The sequence below is a fragment of the Aspergillus eucalypticola genome (assembly GCF_003184535.1).
Source record: "Aspergillus eucalypticola CBS 122712 chromosome Unknown BO83scaffold_12, whole genome shotgun sequence".
In the NCBI taxonomy this organism is placed as follows: domain Eukaryota; kingdom Fungi; phylum Ascomycota; class Eurotiomycetes; order Eurotiales; family Aspergillaceae; genus Aspergillus; species Aspergillus eucalypticola.
The window spans coordinates 808,090-834,297 of NW_020290286.1; the positions used below are offsets into that span (position 1 = coordinate 808,090).

Here is a 26,208-nt window from a genome sequence, read left to right on the forward strand (position 1 = left end):
TCCACATTCGAGGTATTCTAAAACCTACGATGTATACTTTTCTCGTATTCCTTGTACTTAGCTATTATTGCTTGCTTACTTCCTTCCACTGGTTGCTTTCCAAAGAAGGAAATTCTCTTTCAGCGGTGTAGTACCGCGGTCAAAGGGTCTAGTTAGTTAGTAGTTGGGAGGATGACTTTTTTACTAGTACCTCCGCAACTGTTCGGACGGACTGGAAGTAGCCAACAATTATTAGGCTACTGCCCATTGAAAAGTCCTATTCCTACAACCAGATAATGTAAGAAATAGGTAGGACAGGTATTAGGTATATATATATATATATATATGAGAGTTTCAAGACCACTGATTGTTTTTTAATTGAATTTCTGTTTCTTTTTTTTTTTTTTCTATTTTTTTGCTTCTCCTCCAAGAAAGAAAATAACATGGCAGAAGACAAATTGTAGAGACGATCGTTAGCTTGATCAGTGGATCTCTCGGTTGTGTAAAGCCCCACTAATATTTGACGGTGTTTCCCCTTGTTCCTTTCCACGTGCTGGTCAACAATAAATCTCATGCCAACTACCCCTGGAAGGTAGCACTTGTGGTCCTTCTGTCAGTGTTACTTAGCGGAATCTGGAATGAACCTTATGCAGTAAATCAATTCAGCCTGCCCACGCTATATACATGCACATACATGCAATGCAATGCAATTCTCCTCTAATTGAACCAGTCAAGTAAAGTAAGCAAGTAGATAGGTCCTGTTGATCCCGACTGGTCCATACCATTTTCTCAGTACAATTCGTTTCTCATAACATCATATACGGCCCCATCATTTTCGGACCCCAGGCCTCCCACCGCCCTACCCAAACGACCCTCTCGAATCCACAGAGTAATACTTTGTAGTGAATAATCTGCAGACCCAAGAGGATCCACAAATGTTAGAGCACACCACCATCGTGGTGATCATCATGTAACCAGTCCCAGTCGTTCCCCTGGAAGACAGAATCGGCAGCGAGCATGGTTGCACTGACGTCATCTAATCCCAGGTCCTCCAGCGCGTAGATGGCATTGCTGTCTGCAAAGGATACCGCCAGGTCGCTGTACATGCGATGCGCATCCACGAGCAGGGGATTCACCATGGACATGGACATGCTGTCAGTGGTGGCGGCCATGGAGCAGAATGACGGTGGGACAGATGTGATGGGTGGTGAAGAGAGATATCCTGCTGCGGTTGCTGTCGTACTCCCTGGGAGAGTCGCCGCAGCTGACACTGCAGCGTACGCGCTAGCAGCAGCCGGAAGTGATGAATTGGGACTCGTCGCGCTGGTACTAGGGGAAACGGATGGCCTCGGGGCAATGGGGAGAAAGGTGGACGGAGAGGCAGAGAGTCGCGGGGAACGGCCAGCAGCTCGCTAGAAGCCACTATATCAGCCTGAACTGCACCAAAATCCATTTACGATGGGTGAAATGAGGTGTGTAGAAATATGGTGAACGTGTACTTTTGAGGATGAAGAAGGATGATGATGATCGGTCTCACGTTTGAGCTTGGCGTGCTCTTCGGGGCTTTCGCAGGGGGTGCAGTTGCAGATGGAGCAGGTGGCAAAGGGACGACCTTTGCGGTTGATGCGAATTAGGGGTCGGTCTTTATTTGTGTATCACGCTTAGTATAGTTTTAAGAGCAGCACAATTTGGAGGAAAAGAAAGAGAGGAGAATACCATTGTGTTTGCAGGTGGTCACACGGTGGCCGCGGACACAAGCTTCACACGCCCACTTTTCGCCGTCGATAAGCATTCCTGGGGATTAACGATTGAATGGTGAGGGGAGTGAGAGAGGGAGGGAGTGAGAAAGAGGAGCAGATGGGCATGATGGTGGTGGGTAAGTAGATGGGAGGGAAGGGAGGATTTATACGTAGAAGTGGGTGGAGGTGGTGATAGGGAAGGGAAGGGTAAGGAAGTAAAAAATTAATTGGGAATGGAAAATAATCACGGTGCGATGGAAAAGAGGGTAAACAGCTACGTACGGAAGGAGTAGCTAGGCTAGCTGCTAGACACAAGATGGGGGAAAGATGGCACAGCCACGGATCGACTGCATGGATGGGGATGTCACTTCATCTCGCTTGGGAGATTAGTTAGTGGTAAAGAGGTATAGCCATGAGGGATTTTAGAAGATTCGGGAGGGCAAAAAGGATGAGGATCCCCGGGTTTCGATTAGCAAGAGAATCAGGAGAGGGATCAAAGTGGAGATGGGGATGGGAAGAGAGGGAGAGAGAGAGGAAGAAAATCTAGAATAGAGTGGTAATGGTAGTAGTAAGTAGTAAGTACCAAGTAGTTAGTAGTTAGTAGTTAGTAGTAGTAGTAGTAGTAGTCATAGGAGGAGGGAGGGAGGGAGCAGTACTTTTCGCTCCGACGGCCCTCCACCGTATGATATCAGCAGAACCCTACTATACCATAGAGTAAGTTGGTAGTAGAGTAGTAGTAGTATAGTACCAAGTAATGATGGAAAAAAGACCAGGAAAAGAATGCGGCATTTTCCCATCAAGTCTTCCCGACGAGCTGCCCCATCGGTGTTAGTCTTCTACTCCCTAATGGATGGTCCAGCAAATTCCCGCATACAAAAAATACCACTTTTTTGCTCGCCAGTGCCACCTTCTGGCTCCGTCTCAATTTTCTGCCGTTCTTTCTTTCTTTCTTTCTTTCTTTTTTTTTTTTTTTTCCTATTTCACGCTCGGCTAGACTCACTGATTATTTTTCTTGACTTTTGTTATTGCTAAAATTGCTGCTGCCTGAAAGTTCAGGGACTTGGACTGAACAGGAAGAAACCCTAGTCAGTTGCCTCATAACCTGCAGGACAACAATACCCCGGAAGGAAGACAACACTACTTACAGTACCTTCAGACTACTACTACTACTTAGTTACTACTAGTGACTAGTTTATTGGTATTTACCTCGGGATCACAGCATATGACACAAGCTACAACTCTCTTATCCTCCGACACCACACACACACACACACCAGCCACCCACTCCTAGTAGGAGGTGGTTAACTAATCTGGAGGTGGCTGAGCAACAAGCTGAGCTTACTTCCATCAAGATTAGTCGCAACTCGCTAACTCTCGCACGAGCCAACTGCGTGATTATTCTTCCCTCGCTATTGGCTGCGCGGATCACGGTTTGGCGGGTTTTTGGCTGCAGGATCCTTCCAACTGCCTGCAGTGCATCTGCAAGCTGTCTTTCCCTCTTTTTCGCCGTCCGAGCTTCTCTCTTTCCTGCAACGTCTGGTCTGTCAGTCACTCGGTCATCCATCCCTCCCTCCATCCATCCATCCCCGGCTAAATCATGAAAGTTTTTCTTTTCCACCCGCGGCTGGCTGGAGGGACATCGTTTAGTTGTGTCTAGCACTGGAAAGTAGCTTTTGGCTGTAGATCCTCTTTCCGATCGGAATCTCGGAATCCCTTTTTAGGTGTTTCCTGGTTTTTTAATCAAACCCTTTTTTTTTTTTTCTTTTTTATCAGAAATAGAGCCCTGTTCCCTCTTCTTTCCTACCTACTTTCTTTCTGCCTCCTCAATTCTGATGCTTTTCAGCCTGCCTGCCTATTGTGCTGTACTGTGACTAACAGCAGACCTTTGGTTCACTGCAATCGTCCTCTTCTACCTGCTTCTTTAGCCCACAACTTGTAGTGTCTGCTCTGGTGAAGCTATACAGAGCATTGCAAAGGATACTATCACTACACACCTCGTGGATTGAAAAGGAAGAAATGATAAGACAACACTGTCATGCCATAATCACAACGCGCACTTCAACAACCCTATGTACAGATATCTTCATCCATCCACTTACAACTCCCTACTAGCTCTGCTGCACTGTGCACTGTGCACTGTGCACTTCTCGCCTCTCATCTACCTACTACCACTTAGGAATATGCCGGAGGATATAGACAGTAGCCAAAAGCAACAACAACGGCCAAAACCAAAACAAGCAAAAACTACTAGCAAACCAGCTCCCAGGCTTCCCGATGCAAGGTAACAATGACAATCGAATCAGAACAACGTATGTGAAAGGTGCAGCCTGCCTCAACCCCCTGCAGGTCGTGGGAATATCATCACACTTCCTGAATGTAGTTCGCCGGTACGCTCTTCGTCACCCCGCCCCGCTCAACATCGGCCCACCCATCTCCGCCATCCCGGTTCACCAGCACGAACCGGTCGCCTTCTACCATACTCCATTCCATGTCGCTGCGCGCGTCGTAGTCATACAGCGCTTCCACATACTGGAGCTTCTTGGCGCCCCGGCGCGGTGCTACAGCTGGTCCGACCCGTTTGTTGCCCCCGGCGCCGCCGCCGCCCGTCAGCGACGCCGACGAATTCGAGTACGTTGAGCCTGGCCGGTCAGCCGTGAAGCCGGGGCTGGCGGACGGCACGGGTGAAGGTGCGGGCCCAGCTTCCACATAGGAAGCAGGGACGAGCCCTTCTTCGCCGCCGGACCGTACGCGCATCCAACCGGAACCATCTATAATGACTTGGTTAGTGTCGTCAGGGTAAGAGGTGGGAAATGGCGTACCATCTGGCTCCAGGATGACGATATCGTCCCCTTCTTGAACAGTCACCTCGTCAGCTCCGCCCGCTTGGTATGCATACAGCATCTTGCCATGCTGCTCGTTGGTCTTGGAGCTTAGCGCCGGCACCGAGTCATTGGCGGGCGGACCACTGATGTACTGTGCCGGTGGCGGTGCTAGAATGCGGTTCTTCCGTGCTGGGGCGGGCTTGGTCTCTGCGACGGGTGTGGGAAGCTCCGCTGCGGTCGTGGTGGGAGATTGTGCGGCATTGGACATAGATCGGTTGGCGCTGACGGCGTAGCCGGAGCTCAGCGAATTCATTGTGTCCTTGCGGGTGAGTGATGGCGCAGTGGATGAGCTCGTGGTTGGTTCTAGATCAAGTGGTGCTGGGGCGGCGTTGGCTTGTTCTTGTCGCTCCACTTTCAGCTTCTTCTTTTCTTCCTTGGTCTGCTCACCCGGGCACTCAGCCGGTACCTTCATTTCACATTTACTATGACAGGTGTATCCGCAATCCCGGCAGTCGAAGCCCTTGGCGGATAATCCCCATATCCTTTCTCCGCACAGGTCGCAGTTGGTCGGGATCTTGAACGTCTGCGACTTGAAATTGTGGTTGCGCGCTCCGAGCGAAAGATCGCCCACCGCCGACATGATGGTAGACGTCTCCACCTCGGCAGTCAGGCGCCTGCGGTCAACTTCATGCAGGGACTCCTGCTGGAAGAATATAGATCGGACAACTTCCACCTCGTTGCGCTTGTCCGTGCCCTGTCGGATGCTCTCCCGGACCCGTCTGGCGGTTTCCACCTCGCGTCGCTTCGTATCCGCCTCGACTCTCAGCTCTCGCACCTGTGTCTTGCTCTTGCTGAGCAGGTTGCGCAGAAAGACCTTGGCCGCTTCGTCGGTGATGAGAGCGTCGTCGTCGTGCCAGATTGGGCTCGGCTCGAAGGTCATGTTGGCCGGCTCCTGTGATTGTGTGACATTGTGGCGCAGGAACATGAGCGAGTCCAAGTGTGGAAGGTTGCGCGGAATCTCATTGATGAGGTTTGCCATGTGGTCCATACTCTTCGACAGGTAATTCTTCTCGAGTTGTGCGGCCAATGTCCAGAGCGAGTTCAGCTTCGTTACACGCGTTTCGTTAAGGTCTTGCAGGCCCTACCCGGGATATTAGCAGATTGGATCCAACCAGTCAAAGCACACCTACATCAAGTAGCTCCGGCACATATTCGTGGTAGAATCTCTCTTTCATCTTGTTTGTCACATTAATGCTGATGAGATATGTGTTCTGCATTGCCGTCAGCAATAGTCTTTGGCATCATCGCAGTAACCGACCTTAACGTTGTTCATCTCCAATATCTGCTGTTGGTACGCTGCCTGGGCCTTAGGCTTACTGTGGTCGAACGAAGATTCCATCTTCTTCCGCCTTGCCTCCACTTCCTGGCACGCGCCATCATATTTACCCTTCGCCTTCTTCAGGTCACTGTACGAGGAGTCCCTCTCCTTCTCGAGCTTGGCATGGAAATCAACATGACACTTCCTGAGCTCTTCGTACTGGTTCGCAGCTTGTTTGAGCGGTTCTGCGACATGTACAAGCAGGTCGTTACCGAAGTGATCCCGTTCAGTGGCATGCGATTCCACGGCGCTCAATTGTGTCGACCACGTGGTAAGTGAGGCACTTTCGAGGGAGCCCGGGGTCATGCTAGGGGTGTCTCCGACACTCAAACTGCTGATTTTCTTGGCTTTGCGGTCGTAGTACTTCTTGCATAGCGCCGTTAACTTTGCCGCATACTCCTTTTCGATTGCGCTGCGCTCGCGGTAAAACTGTTGTATCTCATCCAGCCATCCGATACCATTCGACACCTAGCAAGCATTCTCTTTAGTTCTCGATGAATAAGATTTCGGCGATCATCCGGGGTATTCAGCTGGAAGGGATAAGGAGGCGGGAAGAGGGAAGTAAGTGCCTACCCAATTGTTGACCGGTTTAAACGAATCCTGCCAAGGTCCTCGATTAGCTGGGATCTGGGGTTGATGCGACAGAGTTATGTCATACCTTCAACTCCGCCCCAAAGTGAGGGGCGACATCCGGGGTAGCCATTCTGATAGATGGTCAGCTTGTCGGAGGTCACGCCGCAGGGAGACAGGCGGAGATGCGACATGGAAGACTCAAAATTGCGTCGACCTAGCGAGTCGCGAGTCCAACCAGGAGAGCGAATGGAGCAGCCTAACTTACCTTCCACGTGCGGAACAGCCGTTGGCGACCGTGTGTGCTCCGTAGTCCGTACAACCGGATGGTGGGTAGGGGGGGATCGGGGAACCAGGAATCGTTGCCAGGCGCGGCTGGAATGGCTGGAGAACGATGAGGAAGCGGGGAAGATGACCATACAGGACAGCCTCTGGATGCCTGTCAGGCCACGTTGAGCCTCCATTGCCTAGTCGGAGGCTCCCTACGTCATCCCCATTTGGGCTGGCAACCGTATGGTATCGTAAATGGTATCCCTCGACTCTTACCGCCTCCTGATATGGTTAGACTGCAGTTACTCGGCTGCTGGCCCAAACAGGCCTAGTGTCGATCCAAGGCGGTCAGCCGCGTTGGTTTTTCGACCGTCATGGTGATGGGGCTTCCCTTAGCCATTGCTGCTTTGCCTGGGTGTTGAACGATCAATCGCCCTTCCTCTTCCATCATCTAACTGGGCACCGTGGTGAACGTGTCATTCTTTTCTCGTGTGCGCTTCATTTCCTGTGTTGAGCGGTTGATTCCTGTTTCAGCGCGCTGTTAATTACCCCGCCATCTCCCCTCCGTCTGGGAAACACGAACAACAACTTGCATCCGAAATATCTTCCCTAACCTCTTACCTATACTTCCTTCACAGTTCTTCTGTACATCATCAGGATGGCGTCTGAAGAACCCGCTGCCGGTTCTCTTGCGGACCGCATCACCAAGCCCGAGGAATCTGCCCCTACCGGTACGATACTAGTCTACTTCTATGCCACCGCTCGTTTCACTTCCATGTCACTCTTTTACCAGACCCTGTTGGACCCTGACTTATGCGATCATTTCTTGCAGAAGCTTCCGAACAGACCGAAGATATTCCTCAGACCGATGGCGCCGCCGCCCAACAGGGTGGCTCCGACCTTCATGAGCCTGACTACACCGTTGAAGTCAAGCTCAGCGATCTCCAGGCCGATCCGAATAACCCCCTTTTCTCCGTGAAGAACTTTGAAGATCTCGGCCTGTGCGTGCATCCGTCAATTTCGGTTGTTATACTGCTAAAATACGGTGCTAACCCGTCGTGAAATCAGGGACCCTCGCATCCTCCAGGGATTGTCGGCAATGAATTTCCGGAAACCCTCCAAGATCCAAGAGAGGGCCCTCCCGCTGCTACTTGGCAACCCCGCGAAGAATCTGGTCGGTCAGTCCCAGTCCGGTACTGGAAAGACTGCGGCCTTCGTCCTGAACATCCTCAGTCGCTTGGACCTCTCGTCGGAGCAGTTGCAAAAGACCCCCCAGGCGTTGATTTTGGCCCCCACACGAGAGCTGGCTCGTCAGATTGTTGGTGTCATCCAAGTGATGGGCCAGTTCCTTGATGGGCTCGTTATTGGTACCGCCGTGCCGGCAGATACTGGCGCTCGTCCCGCCAAGATGGAGTGCTCCGTCGTTGTGGGTACCCCTGGAACTGTGATGGACATGATCAAGAGGCGCATCATGGTTGCGAACAAGCTCCGCGTGCTTGTTCTGGATGAGGCCGACAACATGCTCGACCAGCAGGGTCTGGGTGACCAATGTATCCGTGTGAAGGCGTAGGTTGCTCTATGTTCACTTTTTACGCCATACGTGCTAACGTCTATTTCAGTCTCTTGCCTAGAGATATTCAGGTCGTGCTCTTTTCGGCTACCTTCCCTGCTCACGTGCACGAATATGCATCCAAGTTCGCCCCCCAGGCCAACGAGATCACCCTCCAGCATGAGGAGTTGACGGTCGAGGGTATTAAGCAGCTGTACCTGGACTGCTCGAATGACGAGGACAAGTACCAGACTCTTGTCAACCTCTACGGTCTGCTCACCGTCGGCTCGTCCATCATTTTCGTCAAGGTTTGTACACATCCTCTACGGCAAGGCAGTTACTCTAACGCAGGATTAGACCCGTGCCTCTGCCCAGGAGATCGAAAAGCGCATGGTTGCCGAGGGTCACACCGTGGCATCCCTGACCGGTGGCATTGAAGGATCGCAGCGTGACGCAGTCATTGACCAATTCCGTGCCGGACACGCGAAGGTCTTGATTACGACCAACGTGCTTGCCCGTGGTATCGATGTCTCCACTGTGTCCATGGTTATCAACTACGTAAGCCGTGTCCTTTACATGATGATCATGAGTTTCATTGCTAATGATGCATTTTTCTGTGGATAGGATATCCCTGAGCTGCACCAACCCGGCGCCCGTCAACGACAGGCCGACTTCCAGACCTACCTGCACCGTATTGGCCGTACAGGACGTTTCGGCCGCGTGGGTGTATCCATCTCTTTCGTGTCCAACCGGGAAGAGTGGGAGATGCTCAACCAGATTCAGCGATACTTCAACACTAACATCCAGCGGATTGACACCAAGGACTGGGACGAGGTGGAAGACATTATCAAGAAGACGATCAAGAGCTCACGTGCTCAGCTCGGCTTCCGGTAGAGCGTGTCCGACAAACCCTCGACGCGACGCCGCTGTCCGATGGCGGCTGCTCAACCGGGTTGATTGGAAGAGATTGGAATAAGATATGACTATGGTGCAATGTGGATTGCTTATGAAGAGTTATGAGGATTTCTTTGTGTTCAAATGAAAGTCAGATTAATAGATACCAGTTGCTTGCTCAACCTATGGGTGTTTTGGGTGGTTTCGGGTCATCATTTCCAGCCAACCATGACATAGTTCCTTACCGGCAGCCAGACAGGGGAGGGCCATGTGACCCGGGGGAGTCTCGTGATTCGGTGTCCCAACGATGCCACAATTCGGCTAAGCATGGAAGGAGAACCCGTAGCCATGGAATCGGTCGCTCATTCATTGGAGATGATGGCCGAAGTAGCTAGTACCTCAGCTCCCTTGTAGCATTTTCGCCGCGCTTCCCCGCGGAACTCCAACCGGACCGGAATGAGGGGTCGATCATCCGCATCGCCCTCGGCGTCATCGTGCATCCGCAACTTGACCGCGAGTCGGATTGCAAAAACAAAATAACCGCCGATCTGGCTGTTGTTCCATTATGATCTCGTTTTAAATTAGCAAGACAACCGGTATGATAGACCCGATAACCATGGTTCAGTCTACACCTGACCCAAACCGGGGATAGATAAGGCCAGGCCAGGGGGGCGTGAACGATAAGGAGGCAGTGCGGAGAATGAGGGAGAGATGAGGCCGTAAGATTGAGATTCGGGCCCAAGTCACATGCAGCTGGCATGCAGCGACACCCATCGTCGCCCTGTTTTCTTGTCCCCTCCTCTCCTCATTTTATCTCGCTCTTCTCTCTTCCCTTCTTCATCCTCTTCATCCCATCTCCCCTGTTTCTTCACAGCCTATTCCTTTCCCGCATCGTCATCCAGCACCATGTTGGAGACCGATACCTCCATCAAGCCCACGTCCGACGAGGCGACAGCCCAGTCACCGACTACCCCAACCTCGCCCACTCACTCCAACTCTCGTTACAGTAAGCATATTGTGGTAAGTTTGTGGAGCAGTGTCCGACTGGTGTGGGCAAGAATCGTTAACCTTATGAGCTAGTTGACCACCTACCCCGGCCAAAGTGGCATCGACCCCATCCCGCTCGAATGGGGCGCCCCAGATGCTAAATCCCGCGGCCCCGTCGTTGTCTCCCGTAGCTCCGCATTACTCAAGCGGCGGAATGCTATGGGCGCTCATGGTGGCAGTTACAGCATCTACAACGCCCTCGCCATTGCCGCCGGTGATTTGGAACCGAACTTCCGTCCTGACCTCAGCAACAGTCAACCTACATTCAACTTCCCATGGCAGCCTGCCTGGGCCGATAAGACCAAGATTGTGTCTATGGACCCGTGGGGACATGACATTGTTAACCAGTTCCGGGACGAGCTAAGCAAGGGCTGGGATATCCGCCCCACAATGGCGGTGACCCGCGCGAACATGAACTTTGCGGAAATCGCCGACGCGGTGAAGGAGGGGAAACTTGATGTGGACGGCTCCATTGTGGTTGACTCCTCCGGTGAAGTGCGCGTTACCAAAGTCGCCGTCGAACCGGTCTGGTATCTGCCTGGTGTTGCAGAGCGGTTCGGAGTTGATGAGGGGACGCTGCGACGGACACTATTCGAGCATACGGGCGGAAGTTATCCCGAGCTGATCACCCGGCCCGATCTGAAGATCTTCCTCCCTCCCATTGGAGGCCTGACGGTGTATATCTTTGGGCCACCGGAGCGGGTGTCCGACGAGAATGTGAAACTAGCACTGCGTATTCACGACGAATGCAACGGCAGTGATGTCTTTCAATCGGATATTTGCACATGCCGACCGTACCTTGCCTTTGGTATTCGGGAGGCGATTCGCGAAGCCCAGAGTGGAGGTAGTGGAGTGGTCATCTACTTCCGAAAGGAAGGTCGGGCCTTGGGTGAGGTGATCAAGTACCTGGTCTACAATGCCCGCAAGCGCGGCGGCGACACTGCCGACAAGTACTTTACGCGGACGGAGAACATTGCCGGTGTTAGAGATGTAAGCTGTTTACCAAACCTCAGAATAGAACATCCGACTAACTCTGATTCTAGATGCGCTTCCAAGCGCTGATGCCAGACATCTTGCACTGGCTCGGCATTAAAAAGATCGACCGCATGCTATCCATGTCCAACATGAAGCACGACGCCATCGTCGAGTCGGGAATCAAGATCCTGGAGCGTATCCCGATCCCAGACGAGATGATCCCGACGGATTCGCGCGTCGAAATCGATGCGAAGATCAATGCTGGCTACTTCACAACCGGGAAGAATGTCACAGCAGAAGACTTGGCTGCAGTGCGCGGACGCGGATGGGAGAAGTGGGAGGACATCACGGTATGTTCTGTCATTAGAGAGAGATCTTGATGAGGACCTTGCTGACAAGTCTAGCACTGATTGGGGTTTCAACCTACACTTACGACGAACTATGAGATCTCGGGTGCATCATTATAGTTTGGTTGGTGACGACGCATGGCTTGCGCAGCATTTCGGATTATGGAGCGACATTCACCTGCATGAGCTATTAAATATAAGAGATGTAGAAAATCAAAAAAAGGTCAAAATGGGCAACCATCTATTGCCTGGTAAATCGGAAAGGGTATATAGTATCATTATCGTAGTATACACCACCCACAGGTCCAACTGACCTCCACATTCTATACCACATCTCTCATTTGAAATCCTTGTGCCTCTTCATCACCCACACCGTCATGATCCCCCTTTAACGCCACCCCGGATAACATATGGAACTTCTTCTTCCGTTTATCTAGTAGTCATAATCAGCACATTATACCCTTCCAAGACTAGAATAAAATACTCACCAGCGTAGACCTCTCTCACACCCCGCGTTACAACCGTAACACACGCAGCCAGGATCCCCACATTTACCTCGACCACAGCCCACAGAGCTAGTAAAGTGAATTCATGCATGAAAGATAACCTTCTCTCTTCCTCATTGCTGTTGTATGACAGGACTATCGTGAAATATGTCCTTGTGATGGAAATCCCGGTTATGCTATGCATCACTTTCATTAGTACAAGTCCCCGGGAAGAAAAGAGATGGGCATGGGAGAGGAATAGGACATACTAGATACCAACAATATAAAGCCCCATCATCCCTATCTTCCTCCCTATCCGCATATTCAACCCGACAATAACAAAGATAGGAATGATTGTGATTAGTATGTTTGTGATGAGATCGGTGATTGTATACACCGTTAGTAGAATACCCCTGTTTGCGCTTGCGCAGGTGTTACTGTTATTAACATCCTCTATCGATGACCAAATACGAGAAACATGACCCCCGCACTGGAGAATCGTTGCGAGGATGAATGCAACCATCCACAGCGTTACTGCGCCGATGAGGAAAGTACATAGTCGATGAACAGGATGGGTACTGAAGACGCGTTTCCATAAAGTGAAGAAACTCAGCTTGGTCAGGCCGAGGGCGATGATCTCGATGATTTGAAGGGCGAGTTGATATTTCCTTGCTGCAACTTCAGTTTGAGCTGTGGGGTGGGTGTAGTTTGCGATGATATCGCGGGATGTTCCTGCTAGTAGAGTACTATTGTAAACCAAGGTGCATATCTGTGTAGAATGTGAGATACTTTGATTGCAACATAGCTAGTTGGTTATTGGGCAGTGCCAGGCTTGCTTACCAGTGCAGCAAGCGCTAGCCAGTCATCTGCGAGTAGGTCCAGTCGCGCTAATTTTCGCGCGTAAAATCGAAGCGTCACGGCCGATAGAGAAGTCACGGTAAATACTGAGGTTATTGCCAGGAGTGCGGTGGAACTCGGGGCGCTGGGAGATGTCCAGCCGTGAGCCATGGCCGGCTGATGTCTCGTATCCTAGCGGGAGCCAGGATTGGTGAGGTAACGTTTGGTGTCTCTGGCGACAGACGAACAATATCTAGGGTGTCATGATAGTAGCCATGTATTTCGGTTACTATCGTCCCATGTGAGTGTCTATCGGGTGCTTGGAGGTGACTTCGTAAGATGAGGACATTTGGAGAGAGCTGCGGTGCAGGATGACGGCGCTAAGACTAGGCTGAGGCGTTGCCGTGGCTGATGTTGGACCCTTGCAGTTGGGGGCCATTTCTGTATTGCTGCTTTCTATTTCGAGTATACGGTGTTTAGCAGATGGTGGGTAGGTCATGCTATCTGATATTTAGGTTCCATCTCCTATGCATTAGTATCTGGAAAATGTGAATGTGGAGGGTGCAAGTACCACTGTTCCCAGGCGATATATTTAACAGTAGTTGCCACCACCGTTGCAGCCACTACAACGCAACTCAGTGGAGTCCGGCGCATATACTAACCATGTTTAAATGCAAATAACCGCCTCATCAACCCCTCAGTTGTAACCCCCGCACTCACTCCGATATCGTTGAGTGTCAAACAGCATTCGGACTGATTGCCCGCTGATAAGTATTCGGGAAGACATCCCGATCGGATTCTTTTCCGTCCCCGCAGCCTTCAAGTATATAATCAGCTTCCCACCAGCACGTCATTGACAGAATACTCACTCAATTGATACCCTTATTTCCTAAAGACTTATCACATAGAATTGATACTACCTCAGCATCACCATGGGCTCCTCCGTCGCCGTCACCCCTCAACCTCGCATCCCCAAAGCCGGCGTCTGGTGCCCCGCCGTGACCTTTTTCGACCATAGCACCGACACCCTCGACCTCGACGCCCAAAAGAAATATTACCAGTACCTCTCCACGACCGGCCTCGCCGGTCTGGTCATCCTCGGTACCAACTCCGAAGCTTTCCTCCTCACCCGCGAAGAACGCGCCCAACTCATCGCCACGGCCCGTGCCGCCGTTGGCCCCGATTACCCCCTCATGGCCGGCTGCGGTGCCCACTCCACCAAGCAAGTGCTCGAATTGGCCGAAGACGCCGCCGCCGCGGGCGCCAACTACATCCTCGTCCTGCCCCCCGCTTACTTTGGCAAAGCCACGACTCCGGCCGTCGTGAAGCGCTTCTTTGCTGACGTCGCGCGCAAGAGTCCCCTGCCCGTCGTGGTGTACAACTTCCCGGGTGTCTGTAACGGTGTGGATCTGGACTCGGAGACCATCACCGCCATCGTGCGCGAGTCTGCGGCATCGAGCGGTAATGGGGTCTCGAATGTGGTGGGTGTCAAGTTGACATGTGGATCGGTGGGCAAGATTACCAGGCTAGCAGCCACTTTCTCTAAGGAGGAGTTCGCGATCTATGGTGGTCAGTCAGATTTCTTGATCGGTGGTCTGGCTGCGGGCTCTGCTGGGTGCATTGCTGCTTTTGCCAATGTGTTTCCGAAGACGGCGTCGAAGATTTATGATCTTTATGTTGCTGGTAAAATTCAGGAGGCAGTTGAGCTGCAGCGCCAGGCAGCGCTGGCGGAGAGCCCCTGCAAGAGTGGAATTGCTGCCACCAAGTACGCAGCTGCGATCTTCTCGGCTCGTGCGGCAGGTATTGAGGGGGCAGAGGAGAAGCTGAAGCCCCGGACACCGTATGAGGAGCCGGCGGAGGGTGCGAAGAAGGGAGTACAAGACTTGATGAGCGCAGTGGCCAAGGTTGAAGGAAATTTATAAATGTACATGTTCTAATATGAAGATATGAAATATGCGATGCGAAATAAAAACTAGTTATTCTACCTATGATCTGTTTGCCAGTTTCTGTTGTCTGTCCAGGTTTAGGTGGTCTTCTTTACCTTCCTGATTCCGTCTTAATCCTACAATCTCCTCTCAAGGACGTCACCGAGCAATCTAGGGTCCATTAACTTGTACACACTATGTCTTCCCTAATAACCCCATTTCCACCCATTGGTGTCTTTCGCAGAGACCTGCCCGAAATACCACATCAACATCAGTCCAAAGATAAAGGCATTGGAGCTGTCCTCGCCATGGGAGAGATTGATCGAAAGACTTCGCACTTTAGTAAGATGCAATGATTGCAATCGTATCGAAGTCACATGCTATCCCAGATCGCAGCTCAGCCACGTTGTGACAAGTGACGATCCCTTGCACTGCCACGCTTACTATCTCTCTCACATTCCCACACATACCTCTATCACGATTCTTCTTCTGCATCCGCCCAAGGTTCAGTTTAATCCAGAACTATACAGTAGTATATCCACTCTTGAGCTACTCCTCCACTTGTCTTACTTATGGGCCCCCAGAAACAGCTATGGCTCGGAAAGCCCATTCCCTACTCAAATATATCCCCGGGGCTTCCTGGAAGTTGGAACGATTATAGATCGTGTACTAGATGTGGATGGTTTCACCGCGCTGGGTCGGAGTTCCAGGGTCTGGTGGCTTCTGTTGAATAAAGCGGAGAGGGGGGATGAGTTTCAAAGAGTGGGAATAGGTTATAAAAGTAGCAAGAATTTCAAGCGTGACTGTGACCTTTTCGTGTTTGCGGAATGGAGTGCAGTGCGTCTAAGTAGTATAGAACGGGAAAGACAGAAGCAGAATACCGCCTTGAACGGTCATTGCTATATACTAATATTTACCTAAAACTGAACACATTGGGAATTAAATCTATCTTAGATGCAGGTTAAACTGACCACCACACAAGTCCTCATATCTATGATATCGCTCTAGCCAACCTTGGCACCATGTTCTGTTACTCTACAGATCTCGATTTCTTCACTGCCTCCCGGACATCCTGAAGACCCCTCCTCTGCCGACCGTCTTCATCAAAGTTCCCCTCCTCCAGCCACTGCTCCAGCGCTTCCTTAGCCCCCTCCTCCCAGTCATCACGCACCATCGCAAACCAAGCGGTATCCCGACTTCGACCCTTGATCACCATATGCTGCCGAAAGGTACCCTCATAGACGAACCCCAATCGCCGGGCCGCCCTCTGGGAAGTGGCATTGAGCGCGTTGCATTTCCACTCGACTCGACGATAGTGCAGCTCGTCAAAGGCATACCGCGCTAGCAGATAGATCGTCTCAGTGGCAGCCGCAGTGCGTTGCAGCACCGGGGAGAACATGACACTCCCGATTTCCACGGTCCAATGTGCCGGGGTAATCCGCATGAGCGAAAGGAATCCGATGGCTTTGCCGCAGCTGGGGCTGGAGGCACGTTCGTCGATCACGGCGAAGTAGAACGGGTCGGTGGAATCGGACCGGGAGGTGATGGATTGCTCGAAAGCCGAGCGCTGAGTGAAAGGTCCGTCTAGCATATAGTCCCATAGCCAGGCGAGCGTTGGGTCGGCTCCGCCGATTCGGTCCCAGAGATCGTTGGCATGTTTGGGTTGTAGCTTCTCGAGCTGGATGTATCGCCCGCGGAGAATGGTTGGCGAGGGCCACTGGGCGGGGGTCAGATCGACTGGCGGTCCAAGCGGTCGCGCAGCTGTCATGTTGTAGGACCGTAAGTTTCACGGTTTTTAGGTGGTGGAAGCAATGAGTTTGTCATGATGGGATAGGAGCATGTGTTGGAGGATTTATTTTATCTGTAGTCATCTTATTGAACAGTCATACATCCTTGTCAGGTCTCTCCCCTCCAGAACTAGTCCTTCTGATTCGGTGGAAACACCGACAGTTCGCTGGTGATATCGACATTGATTGGCCTGCATTATCCGCGCGGGCCCATTGGGCGGCTTGGCGTTTACACCCGGTTCCTCAGGCATGACTCATCCTGTGTCTTGCCTGCAATACAAGGCATTCATGCCAGAGGAGACTGGCAGCATTCTCCGGGATTCGTTCAGAAGCGTGGGGCGTCTCAAAATTGAACGACTAGGAAGCTGAGTGCAGCAGGATGGTGTGGTGAATTATTCTACTGGTCTATCCAGGCTGCAGGCTCACTGCTATATAGTATGTTGAGCTCGCTTGGTCCTTGGGACATATATTTGACCCCATTTCTGCTCAAGCGTCAACTATATCCTGGCAGTGGCCAAACATCTATCGGCAGGGCCTCTCCCATATATGACAACCATGCAAGCGTTGATGATAGTACTGCTGCTTGTCGACAGTGCGACAGGTATCACGTAGATGGCTTATTCACCCACGAATATCCGCTGGCATCGACTCCGGCGAGGCAATTGTAACCTCCCATGTCTTAGATGAGCATTGCCGGCTTCAACCAAGCCAACAGCAGTCAAAACAGTGCCGGGGGCAATGTGCAGATATCACCAACGGAGAAAAGCGCGTCCTCATAAGTCCTTAGGCAAGATCATGACTTTTGTCGTTGTCATCCCAACACCCACATGTGGATCGCGGCGCAGGCATGTCTCATGACTCGCAGCTGTATCCATATACAACACCTACTGTAGCAGGCTTTCCGCTGTAAGCGAACAGCCGCTGGGGTGGAATTGGTCGCGATGGCGCCTCCTGTAACTTGCACCTGTGCTTAGAGCATGACCTTGAACCCAGCCCAATGAGATGTTGCTTCGTATCGGCCCCTGCAGACAACCAACTAACTTCGCACGTTTTGAATCTAGTACCTTGGTGGTCTCAAGCAGCTATTTGTTGCTGCAGCCCTCTCCCCTGTGAGATCCAGAGGATGGACGTTCTCGTCAGAATCACATTTGCTTGTGACGAAGACAGAGTGAGGAAACCAACGAGCGGATTCTCGAAGTGTTATGTGATTCAGTTGGCCACAATTTTAGTAAGACAGAGGATTCTCCAACGCGTGGGGAATGTGGTTCTCGGGGGGGTCCAGTTCTCACGGTCGGGCGACTGGCGTTGTTTTCGGGCTCCATAACGTCTCATGAGACTCTTTTCTTAGCAACGAGCGGTCGGATAAACTACTCACGGCGAGCAAGAAAAAATAGAGATTCTTGCCGTAAATAAATTGAAGGGTGGAAACCCATCTATATGGCGTGGTGGCTGTCAGGGGCAGCCGACAATGGGCCAGTGGGACATTCCCCCGCCGGGATCCACCCACGGCTTCACTGGCAGACAAGCATTCTTGGTGGTTTCAGCACTCCAAGACATTCGGATTTTGTTGCCGCCTGGAGTCTTGCCAAGCTGTCAGCTGGCTATACTTATAGCCGACGAGGTGAGAGGGGGTGTTGTTTCGAGGAAGAGATGACAGGGAGATGCAGAATTCTTCAGGTGTGGTTTGTTTAAGTTGGCGCTGACTGGGATCGTCGATTAACTCATCCCTGTTGGACCCTATCAGCTAATTAGCTGATTAGCGCGCATTTCTGTTCCGTGCAGGCAAGCCATTGCATTGTTAGTGAACCCTATACTAGGTAATGTTAACCCTGAATTTCTACTCAATCTTCGATTCCCTTGGACTGCTCTCGGTTGAGGGGATTATTACGAGATGATTTGTCAAGCAGAACAAGAATAGACAGAGGCAACCAGCCCTACCCGTGACCCACGCCTCACCCCCAGCCAATTTGATCGTGAAACCAAGACCGTTGGGCTAGGCGCCGGTCGCTTTCTTCGCCCGATTGATTGGACGAGGGATCACCGGCTGGCTTGGGCCTTGGTAGCCACTATTCTTGCGCGTCTCGAGTTGATGAGGCAGCAGAGCTGTCGACTGCCCGCCACTGACTCGTCTCGGCGCACTCTCCACCCCTTGCATGCCCTCCCCCCCAAGCCTATCATGAAGATTCAGAATTTTAGTAGAGGAGTTACTCCTCTGCACCACCCCCGCTGACAGGGTCGGTCATCTGCTTTATCTGGCGCTCTGATGGCATCCCAACCACCCTGTCATCTCCGCCGATCCGTTTGCGCCTCCATGTAGTTCCTTACTTAGTAGATAGTATTTGACCGGCGAGATCCGCTCGTTCTCCATCCCGGCTATCCTTGCGTCCATTCTTTCTCTGCTCCATTCTTTCGATCGTTAACTTTAATTTTATCTCTGTTCGCAGTCCTTCATTTGTTTTTCTTCTTCGCTTCTTGCCCCCAGCCAGGGTCATTGCTGTTTGCCATCGTGGCTGGTCCACTGAGTTGACTTTTTATCTTGCATCTTTTCATTCTCTACACGCTGGGATTCGTCCTTTCATTTCTCTTCTCATCCAACGTGACGCTAACACTGATCCACCATGGGCTCCGACTTGTGGTATGCCATGCTCAATGACACCCTCTGCTATGCCAATCTCTGGGTGTTGGCCTGTATGATTGTGGTTGTCTTCGCCTGGCAGTCCTCCGGCCGTCTCTCTGCCCACCTGCGTCGCCTCGCCAGTTTTACCGACCACCGCCAGTCCTACCATCGCATTCCCAATTTCCATGTGGCCTGGTTGAAGCGACACCTTTTGGATGCGCCGCTGCTACGCTCTCGACATAACCAGGAATGGCAACTCTCCCGCGCCGTCAACATGGGCACCCTGCCCAGCCGCTTCCATACCCTTCTCCTGACCGTCATCGTTGTCATGAATATTGTGCTGTGCACCAACACTGTGCCCTATGGATCAAAGGAATCAACTGTTGCGGAGCTTATTCGTAACCGAACCGGTTACATGGCCACCGCCAATCTGTTCCCCCTACTGGTCATGGCTGGCCGCAACAACCCCCTGATCCCGCTTCTGCGCGTTTCGTTCGACACCTGGAATCTGCTGCATCGGTGGTTGGGCCGCATCGTCGTGTTGGAGGGGCTGGCCCATGTCATTGCCTGGGGAGTGCCCAAAGTGCAAACTTGTAGGTCTATTCTAGCTTCCTGGGTTCCAAGGGCTAATGTTGAGCAGATGGGTGGTCAACCGCACTCGGCACCTTGTCGAAACCCTTCATGTTCAATGGTCTCATGGTACGTCCCCATAATTCCTACTACAACGGAATCGCTGATGTCTTGGCCTATAGGGGATGGTGGCTATGCTCGTCATTCTGGTTCAATCCCCTTCTCCCATTCGACATGCCTTCTACGAGACTTTCCTCCACCTTCACATTGGGCTGGCCTGTGTGGCTGTGGGATTTCTCTGGCATCATGTCTACCGTTACTCCTGCCGTTACTATCTTTACGCCGCCATCGCCTTCTGGGCGTTTGAGGTAAGACCTCCTTGCTGCGGATGTTCGTCCGAAATTAGAAACATCGGCTAACTGCGGCTCAGCGACTTGCGCGGTTGTTGATCCTGATCTACCGCAACTATGGCTTTGGTCGCCGCACAACCGCCTATCTGGAGGCGCTGCCTGGCGACGCCGTCCGCGTCACCCTGCAACTCGCTCGTCCCTGGACCTTCTCGCCGGGCCAGTACTGTTTCGTCTACATCCCGAAACTCGGGGCTTGGACCTCACACCCCTTCTCCATCGCCTGGGGCGAGACCGGCCAGACACTGCTTGGGTCTTACAACGAGAAGATGGCCGAGGTGGAGATGGGCAATGACCACGGCCAACCTGGGCTGGAGTCTCGCAAGGTCAACACGGTTTCCCTGCTCGTGCGACGTCGGACCGGATTTACGGACAAGATGTTTACGGAAGCATTTGCTTACGCGCGCACCCGCTTGCCCCCGGACACGATCAGCACTTCGCCGCGGTCAACTACGACGGATATCTCCACGGCAGCCATGCCGGTCACTGCTTTTGTCGAGGGACCCTATGGCAACCTCCACTCGCTTGACTCGTACGGCACTGTTCTCCTCTTTGCCGGTGGAGTTGGCATCACACACTGCCTGCCATTCATCCGCCATTTGGTGCAAGGATACAGCGATGGCACCGTCGCTGCCCGACGTGTCACTCTCGTATGGGTCATTCAATCTCCAGAGCACCTAGACTGGATCCGACCGTGGATGACCACGATCCTAGGCATGGAAGGTCGACGCGATGTGCTGCGGATCCAGCTGTTCGTGACGCGCCCGAGAAACCCCCGTGAGATCAGAAGTCCCAGCGCGACCGTGCAGATGTTCCCGGGCCGGCCAGATGTGGGCACGCTCGTCCAGATGGAAATTGAGAATCAGATCGGGGCCATGGGCGTAATGGTCTGTGGCAATGGTGGCCTGAGTGATGATGTCCGCCGGGCTTGCCGACAGCGCCAGGGCCGTACCCAGTTGGATTATATTGAGGAGAGCTTTACCTGGTGATCTCTTGCCCGACGCGCCTGTACCTATATAAGTTCGTTTTCGATTTGTGACGTGCCAAGTAGATGAGCAGAATAGACCGTTGGCCGTCAAACTAACAAGCCGTAGCAAACCTAACTACCTTTACTTATAAATCACAGGGTCATCCATCTCCATGGGCCACGAGAACTGCCATTACTCAGCCCAGCATCAACTTTAGACATCCACGATGCAGCTGATGATAATGAACAAACCTACCAAACATACACAGTAAAAAAACCAACATACTAATTCGAGCTAGTCCTGCGTATACATCACTACTAATCCTCCCCATCATGCACTACCTTCCGCGCATACCCCAACCCAACCTCACACTGATACCTTCTAAATTGCCTCGTCGGCACCCTCGCCGCAAACATCTCGTCCAGCTCCTCAAAGCTCCTCCCCTTAGTCTCAGGCAGTTCAAAGAACAGAATCAACATTGTGACAGCTCCCATGCCCGCAAAGATCCACCCGATCAATCCACCTAGATCTGCCTCATCACTGTTATATAGGTACGGCATCGCCACGTTCCACACCGTCGAGAAGAAATAGTTGAATGTGAAGCCGATGGCCAGTGACTTGGCGCGCAGTCGCACTGACGAGACTTCACCTGCAATGGCCATGGCTGGGCCGATGGCGGGACCGTATACCCACCAGGAGAGTTCGAGGAAGATGCCGACCACCCTATACCTATGTTAGTATTCACCTGGAGAGAGGCAAAGGGGATGGCATACCATAACGCCGGACTCGAGTGTGGAAAACACCCTGCAATTCCCATAACCGTGAACAGCGTCGTCGAGAGCCCAATGCCGAACATGACCAGCGCTCGTCTCCCACAAACGGTCATCACGTACCCCGTGATCAGGGAACTGGCAATCCCAAACGCAATACCTATCTCCGTCATCATTCCCGTCTTAGCAGAGGACATGCCCGCTTGTACGAGAAAGTACGGCCCGTTAGTCATGAAGCTGGACCCAATCACTTGCGACAGAGCATTGCAATAGAGGATGATCCGCGTGCGGCGCCAGTTGACTCCCTTGAAACATTCCAGGAAGCTGGCCTCCTTGGCTGCTTCGTTGCGTTGTTGCTCTTCTTCGTGTGTGCGGACTATGTCTGCGAGAATGAGCGGCGTCTCGGAGGCAGGATTGCCTAATCGGGATAGCATGCGGCCAGCCTTTTCGCGCTGGCCTTTCATCACGAGAAAGTATGGGGATTCGGGTATAAATGGAAGAAAAAGGAGGATGACACCGGGCCAGACCCAGCCGGAGGCGAAGAGAACCTGACTTGTTAGTTTATGGGGTTGGATTGAAGTATGAATTACGTACCTTGTATGCAGCGTCGGTGGACATTGACATTCGCGGTAGAGCCACAGATGCGGCGATCAGATATCCCAGGTTCTACGAGACCCATTGTCAACATCACTGTCTCTTGCTTCATGTCTAGAAGGAACATACCATGCAAAAGGTATACCCCGAAAGGGCAATACCTCGCACCTCGAGTGAGGTAATTTCCGAAATATAAGTTTGCCCAGTCGTCAGAGCCAAACCCAACGACAAGCCATTGACAATCTTCCCTGCGAGAAAGACGCCCGGAGTCGACGCCGTATACACGACTGCAATGCCAGCAGCAGACAGACACGCCGCGACGAGGAATGCTGCTCGACGTCCGAATCTGTCCTGGATGGGACCCGCAGCTGTTGATCCCAGCATCGTCGCGACTTGCGAAAGGGCGTTCCATAGGGACTGCCAGTATGCGGGGATCACGTATGACCCGTTCGTGAGCGTTCCGAATGCTTGTCTGTACAGTCATACCGTAAGCGACTGTCTATATTCTTACCAATGCTATAGCGAGGAATACTCACTCAAAAGCAGTCATTGACAGCGCCAGCGACAGAACCAGGTTATCGAACCCATACATCAACGCCCCGATATTGCCATACAGACAGAACAGAACCACGACCGGATTCGCCCGGAGTGCCTGCCATGTCGAACGGCCATGCTGGCTAGCCGGGTCGTGGATCTCCAGGGTTCCAGTGTCTTGTCGACGTACCTGCTGGTCCACTACCTCGAGATGGCTCGACTCCGACTTTTGATCGGTGGACATACTGTCACTCAATTGTGGACTCTGCTGCTGACCAAGTCCTGGGTGTGCTGCAATTGTCTGATGCCGGACATGCAACGCGGCGTAGGGGAAATATAGCTAGAACCCATGCCCCATTAATGGGCAGGGCGGGTCTACCCCATGGGGTACAACCTGGCAGCCTGGGAGGACTCGAAAGCAATCAGAACGTCTTCCGAGGAAGCGGGAAAACCGGACCCTCCTTGATGTCGGCAATTCCGGGCCTGGATCGACAATTAGGGGGCAAGATTTCCATGGAACAGAACGCTGATTCAGTGCATCTCCACGCGTTCTGCAGATCAGCTTGGGCCCGAGGTGGATGAACTCTCACAAGGTTCATGTCTGAATCCTCCATTGAGGTAACTCGACCACCTATTCTCTTTGCAGTATCTTAATCGAAGACATGGGCTCAAAATGTAAGTACGTACATTTTTATTCATTCATCTATCAAATACATATATACTTCTACTACGTACCACAACATCCCTACCCAGCAAAAGTGAGAGGCTCCCCAGGACCCAACACCCTCTCAACCACCCGACCATCAACCACAATCTCCACGTGAATCTTACTCGTCGCCTCGACAATTAGCGGCTTCCCCGGGGCCCACTGCACCTTAATATTCCCCCGAGAGGTATGCAACAAACCATCAGCTGCAGCCACTAATTCCCTTCGGGGCTCGATGCGGACCCGCTCAAAGCCTGGCTCGGCAGGCTTCACCCCGAACAGCTGCGTGACGATCTCGTTCACCGGACTTGCGCTCCACCCATGACAGTCGCTGCGGGCGTTCACCTCATCCTCTGCCCATGTCGTTAAATTATTGGCCATCATGGACCGCCATGGATCTAGCATGCTGGGAAATAGTTCGCTGTATAGGCCTGTCTTTTCTGCTGCTCGGAAGACGTAGAATTTCATGGCGTATGAGCATTGTGCGAGGGAAGAGTCGGCCACGGTCTGTCTGAGGAGCTGCTTTGCGGCGTCTCCTGTTACTGTTTCGCTGAGGATGGCGAACACTTGTGTGTGTTGACTGTACTGCTCCACTCCAGGGCCGTCCAAGTATAACTGGGAGGTAGACGTGCAGCGCTGATTCACGGCACTCCGGACACTGTGCATCCGCGCCCGATACTCCTCCGCCGTGCTTATCCGCCCGACAAATTCGCACAGCTCCGCCGCATGTAGTAGGGCATACGCATACATCAAACTATTGACAGTAGCCGCACCCGCCGTATGATACGCCGGAGGCATACAGGACTTGAAGATCTGCCCCGGAACAAACCAATCCTGCACCCAATCGACGAACGGCCACGTATCGGGGTCAAACTGGCCAACTAGACCACGGTCGTCAAGGCGATCCTCGAAATGCTGAATGATGCTATCCACTGTGATTAGGTATCTGCGCACTAGTGTCCTATCCGCAAAGTACATCATATGGTCATGTACCATCAGGATCCAGAATAAGGAGAATTGCGGGATCTGCTTAGAAGCGAAGCCAGTCGGATACTGTGCCATAATCAGTCCGTCTGGTGTTCTGCTAGCGTGGAACTCCTCGAGAGTCTTGCGGGCGAGACGGTCATCGGGGGATAATTGGTAGGTGAACAGCATCTGTAGTCGAGAATCGGATGCGAATTGGTTCTGCTCGTAGAACGGGCAGTCTTCGTATGTCTCGTGGCGGCAGTTCTGGAGTGTTCGGAGACTGATCTCCCAGATCTTGTTGAGCTCGGCACCAGCGTCAACTTTGGTGGTGATCTCTAGTGGGTAGGAAGTTTGTCGCAGCGAGATGTTCGTCAATATTATTGGATTATCAGTTGTGGATATTTCGAGTTGAACATAGCGAAAACACCGAAACCAGAATGGCTCGAACGAGTGGGCAGCTTGTCCAGAGGTGACAGTGTAAAAGTCCTTCACACCATACAGGCGACCACTCGCGTCCGATCGATTAGTTTTGGTTCTAGGCATGGGAAATGGTGCGGTCTCCACTCCCAGGTCCTTCTCGTAACACTCGGAATACAGGATGCTGATCTTTGAGCTCGCCCCTCCACTGAAAGCGAAGCTGACGAACGCCGTCATCAGCGCCTCGACGCTGAGATCCACAGTAACCTGCGCATTTGCTGGGATCACCACGGGCTTGTCCTCTCGAACCAGCAATTTCCACTCGTCTTCGCTGACAGAACCAGTGGCCTTGACTATTCCGTCGAACCTCTCTTCAATCTCCGGTAAATCCGGTATCGGACGCGGTGCCAGCTTCCACAGGCTTACTATAGGAAGCATCTTCACAGCATTGGACTTGAATACCGCCTTATCCCACCGCGAGTCATCATATCCAGGCATATGCCAGCCAGTTATGGTGTCCACGGCGCGTTCATTGTTTGAGAGAAAAGGCGGACCGAGCAGGTAGTTCCATTCTGTCTGCGGGATAATCTTGACGGATCGTTGCTCGATGCACGTCCACGAGGGATCAGTAGAAATGGCGAGTTCAGGATGCGGAGAGTACAGCATGAAGCCGGGCAGCGGCATGCTCACAATCGACGAGGAGCCCGGTACGAGGGTAGAATACCGTAGAACACGCGCACTGATTACATTTTTACCGTCGCGGAGGTATGGGCGGATATCGACTGTCTCGTAGTACCATTTTCCTGGATAGGACTTGCAGGGACCCCAGCTCGCGCGGTGACCGTTGACGAAGAGGCGATATCGGCTGTCGGCGGAGACGTGCACAGGGAGGTCTTGTAGGTCATCTGAAGGGTGCCATTGAAAGGTCTTTCTGAAGAGGAAGAACCGGCCAGGGCGATTATCTTCTTCGAGATAGTGAGGTAGCCAGATCCAAGGGGCTGCGCGAGTCCAGTCGGGTGAAGCCATGGTGACGGTTAAGGACTAAATGACTGTCC

The 26,208-nt window shown here is 52.3% G+C and overlaps 10 protein-coding genes across 10 annotated transcripts; 4 read left to right on the forward strand and 6 right to left on the reverse strand.

Annotated features, from left to right (window-relative positions):
• Window positions 1–597: 597 nt before the first annotated feature.
• Window positions 598–1,618, reverse strand: BO83DRAFT_378549 (uncharacterized protein). The gene has a single exon (XM_025531283.1). The coding sequence runs from the start codon at window positions 1,149–1,151 to the stop codon at window positions 918–920; it is 234 nt and encodes a 77-aa protein (XP_025388322.1). The 5' UTR covers window positions 1,152–1,618; the 3' UTR covers window positions 598–917.
• Window positions 1,619–3,751: 2,133 nt separating this feature from the next.
• On the reverse strand, window positions 3,752–6,816 carry BO83DRAFT_378550 (putative actin polymerization protein Bzz1). The gene is made up of 7 exons (XM_025531284.1): window positions 6,757–6,816; window positions 6,577–6,622; window positions 6,492–6,518; window positions 5,859–6,386; window positions 5,731–5,811; window positions 4,538–5,681; window positions 3,752–4,486 (listed from the first exon to the last, which is right to left on the reverse strand). The coding sequence occupies exons 2-7, from the start codon at window positions 6,619–6,621 to the stop codon at window positions 4,080–4,082; spliced, it is 2,232 nt and encodes a 743-aa protein (XP_025388323.1). The 5' UTR covers window position 6,622; window positions 6,757–6,816; the 3' UTR covers window positions 3,752–4,079.
• Window positions 6,817–7,416: 600 nt separating this feature from the next.
• Window positions 7,417–9,201, forward strand: dbp5 (ATP-dependent RNA helicase DBP5; the record flags this gene model as incomplete). Its single annotated transcript, XM_025527538.1, has 6 exons — window positions 7,417–7,489; window positions 7,591–7,759; window positions 7,827–8,324; window positions 8,378–8,615; window positions 8,665–8,865; window positions 8,932–9,201. The coding sequence occupies 6 exons, from the start codon at window positions 7,417–7,419 to the stop codon at window positions 9,199–9,201; spliced, it is 1,449 nt and encodes a 482-aa protein (XP_025388324.1).
• Window positions 9,202–10,024: 823 nt separating this feature from the next.
• BO83DRAFT_378555 (putative GTP cyclohydrolase II) lies at window positions 10,025–11,804 on the forward strand. The gene is made up of 4 exons (XM_025531285.1): window positions 10,025–10,221; window positions 10,282–11,238; window positions 11,292–11,573; window positions 11,628–11,804. The coding sequence occupies exons 1-4, from the start codon at window positions 10,108–10,110 to the stop codon at window positions 11,631–11,633; spliced, it is 1,359 nt and encodes a 452-aa protein (XP_025388325.1). The 5' UTR covers window positions 10,025–10,107; the 3' UTR covers window positions 11,634–11,804.
• Window positions 11,805–11,828: 24 nt separating this feature from the next.
• On the reverse strand, window positions 11,829–13,412 carry BO83DRAFT_417290 (uncharacterized protein). The gene is made up of 4 exons (XM_025534739.1): window positions 12,896–13,412; window positions 12,325–12,824; window positions 12,059–12,252; window positions 11,829–12,003 (listed from the first exon to the last, which is right to left on the reverse strand). The coding sequence occupies exons 1-4, from the start codon at window positions 13,061–13,063 to the stop codon at window positions 11,894–11,896; spliced, it is 972 nt and encodes a 323-aa protein (XP_025388326.1). The 5' UTR covers window positions 13,064–13,412; the 3' UTR covers window positions 11,829–11,893.
• A 127-nt stretch (window positions 13,413–13,539) lies between these two features.
• Window positions 13,540–15,119, forward strand: BO83DRAFT_35531 (dihydrodipicolinate synthase family protein). Its single transcript, XM_025529140.1, has one exon. It carries the CDS (start codon window positions 13,825–13,827, stop codon window positions 14,812–14,814), a length of 990 nt encoding a protein of 329 aa, XP_025388327.1. The 5' UTR covers window positions 13,540–13,824; the 3' UTR covers window positions 14,815–15,119.
• A 567-nt stretch (window positions 15,120–15,686) lies between these two features.
• BO83DRAFT_417292 (GNAT family N-acetyltransferase) lies at window positions 15,687–16,612 on the reverse strand. Its single transcript, XM_025534740.1, has one exon. It carries the CDS (start codon window positions 16,583–16,585, stop codon window positions 15,848–15,850), a length of 738 nt encoding a protein of 245 aa, XP_025388328.1. The 5' UTR covers window positions 16,586–16,612; the 3' UTR covers window positions 15,687–15,847.
• Window positions 16,613–18,849: 2,237 nt separating this feature from the next.
• BO83DRAFT_417293 (ferric reductase family protein) lies at window positions 18,850–21,290 on the forward strand. Its single transcript, XM_025534741.1, has 4 exons — window positions 18,850–19,814; window positions 19,862–19,920; window positions 19,974–20,159; window positions 20,222–21,290. The coding sequence occupies exons 1-4, from the start codon at window positions 19,223–19,225 to the stop codon at window positions 21,185–21,187; spliced, it is 1,803 nt and encodes a 600-aa protein (XP_025388329.1). The 5' UTR covers window positions 18,850–19,222; the 3' UTR covers window positions 21,188–21,290.
• Window positions 21,291–21,483: 193 nt separating this feature from the next.
• Window positions 21,484–23,308, reverse strand: BO83DRAFT_312504 (maltose permease Mal61; the record flags this gene model as incomplete). The annotated part of the gene is made up of 5 exons (XM_025527520.1): window positions 21,484–21,889; window positions 21,940–22,484; window positions 22,531–22,602; window positions 22,660–23,002; window positions 23,067–23,308. 5 exons carry the CDS (start codon window positions 23,306–23,308, stop codon window positions 21,484–21,486), a joined length of 1,608 nt encoding a protein of 535 aa, XP_025388330.1.
• Window positions 23,309–23,809: 501 nt separating this feature from the next.
• On the reverse strand, window positions 23,810–26,179 carry BO83DRAFT_437511 (putative rhamnosidase B; the record flags this gene model as incomplete). Its single annotated transcript, XM_025536016.1, has 1 exon — window positions 23,810–26,179. The coding sequence occupies one exon, from the start codon at window positions 26,177–26,179 to the stop codon at window positions 23,810–23,812; it is 2,370 nt and encodes a 789-aa protein (XP_025388331.1).
• Between the last annotated feature and the right edge of the window lie 29 nt (window positions 26,180–26,208).

Coding starts and splice junctions, on each gene's coding strand:
- BO83DRAFT_378549 (XM_025531283.1), bottom strand. CDS start 1,151: ATGGCCGCCACCACTGACAGCATGTCCATGTCCATGGTGAATCCCCTG.
- BO83DRAFT_378550 (XM_025531284.1), bottom strand. CDS start 6,621: ATGGCTACCCCGGATGTCGCCCCTCACTTTGGGGCGGAGTTGAAG. Junction 5,682..5,730: donor ATGTGCCGGAGCTACTTGAT/GTAGGTGTGCTT, acceptor TATCCCGGGTAG/GGCCTGCAAGACCTTAACGA. Junction 4,487..4,537: donor CGTCATCCTGGAGCCAGATG/GTACGCCATTTC, acceptor AAGTCATTATAG/ATGGTTCCGGTTGGATGCGC.
- BO83DRAFT_378555 (XM_025531285.1), top strand. CDS start 10,108: ATGTTGGAGACCGATACCTCCATCAAGCCCACGTCCGACGAGGCGACA. Junction 10,222..10,281: donor GTTACAGTAAGCATATTGTG/GTAAGTTTGTGG, acceptor CTTATGAGCTAG/TTGACCACCTACCCCGGCCA. Junction 11,239..11,291: donor ACATTGCCGGTGTTAGAGAT/GTAAGCTGTTTA, acceptor CTCTGATTCTAG/ATGCGCTTCCAAGCGCTGAT.
- BO83DRAFT_417290 (XM_025534739.1), bottom strand. CDS start 13,063: ATGGCTCACGGCTGGACATCTCCCAGCGCCCCGAGTTCCACCGCACTC. Junction 12,825..12,895: donor GGCTAGCGCTTGCTGCACTG/GTAAGCAAGCCT, acceptor CATTCTACACAG/ATATGCACCTTGGTTTACAA. Junction 12,253..12,324: donor CTTTATATTGTTGGTATCTA/GTATGTCCTATT, acceptor AGTGATGCATAG/CATAACCGGGATTTCCATCA.
- BO83DRAFT_35531 (XM_025529140.1), top strand. CDS start 13,825: ATGGGCTCCTCCGTCGCCGTCACCCCTCAACCTCGCATCCCCAAAGCC.
- BO83DRAFT_417292 (XM_025534740.1), bottom strand. CDS start 16,585: ATGACAGCTGCGCGACCGCTTGGACCGCCAGTCGATCTGACCCCCGCC.
- BO83DRAFT_417293 (XM_025534741.1), top strand. CDS start 19,223: ATGGGCTCCGACTTGTGGTATGCCATGCTCAATGACACCCTCTGCTAT. Junction 19,921..19,973: donor TCATGTTCAATGGTCTCATG/GTACGTCCCCAT, acceptor CTTGGCCTATAG/GGGATGGTGGCTATGCTCGT. Junction 20,160..20,221: donor TCGCCTTCTGGGCGTTTGAG/GTAAGACCTCCT, acceptor ACTGCGGCTCAG/CGACTTGCGCGGTTGTTGAT.